The 744-nt window shown below is 65.5% G+C and overlaps 1 protein-coding gene across 4 annotated transcripts in view; it reads right to left on the bottom strand.

Annotated features, from left to right (window-relative positions):
- LOC104157385 (2-oxoglutarate dehydrogenase, mitochondrial) overlaps window positions 1-744 on the bottom strand; it is a 19,115-nt gene that overhangs the window by 1,269 nt on the left and 17,102 nt on the right. For all 4 annotated transcript variants that reach the window (XM_009694697.1, XM_009694698.1, XM_009694695.1 and 1 more), the window contains one exon: window positions 375-497. In XM_009694697.1, the coding sequence (XP_009692999.1) occupies window positions 375-497 (123 nt within the window). The remainder of the gene's footprint in view (window positions 1-374; window positions 498-744) is intronic.

The following is a 744-nucleotide window of genomic DNA, read 5'->3' as shown; positions in this document are numbered from 1 at the left end:
CCCCCCCTTGCCCCAGTCTGGGTTTCCCCGCGGGAAGAGGCTGAGGTGCTGCTGAGGACCTGCCTGCCCCACGGCCAGAGCTGAAGGCAAGCGGCTGGACCGGGTTATTTACCGACGCTCACTGGCCCCAGCATCTCTGACCTCCCCGCAGAGCACAGCAAGGGGCTGCAGCCGCCCAGCCTGCAAGAGCCAGCCAGCAGCGTGTCATGCACCAAGCCAGCCCCAAGCTCCAAGAGGTCCTTGGCCCAGGCAGAGGCAAACTGCCTGTGTTTGCGGCCGAGGTGCAAGAACAAGCCCGCCCCGAGTCCGCTCCCCAGGGATGCAGGACTGCCCTGCCTTGGCAGCGCGCTGGGCGCGGAGCTGCCGGCACTGACCGGTTTGCGGAAAGGCAGGAGGATCTGGCGCCGGAGGACGTGGAAGAAGTTAGCCGGAGTGGAGCAGTTCACGACAATCCAGTTGCAGTCGTAGAGCTGGCGCACGTCGAAGTCATCCAGTTTCTGCCTCAGTGAGCGTGGTCGAGGAGATTTCAAGAAACACAAGGTGCCTCTTGGCCTCGCAGCTCCAGCAGTGGGGAGCAGAGCGGCACCCAGCCCTCCCTCCCCCCCTCCTCTCCCCCTCCAGAGCACATGGAGACCCACGGAGACCTGGGAGAGGCTGCAGGTCTGTGCTCCCCACCTTGGGGCGGCCACAGGGGTGGCCAACAACCCCCTCCCGTGCCACTTTCAGGGTGACCTCTGCCTTGCA

The sequence above is a fragment of the Cariama cristata genome, unplaced genomic scaffold, assembly GCF_000690535.1.
Source record: "Cariama cristata isolate BGI_N322 unplaced genomic scaffold, ASM69053v1 scaffold15632, whole genome shotgun sequence".
Lineage (NCBI taxonomy): Eukaryota > Metazoa > Chordata > Aves > Cariamiformes > Cariamidae > Cariama > Cariama cristata.
This window is presented reverse-complemented; position numbering and strand designations above follow the sequence as displayed.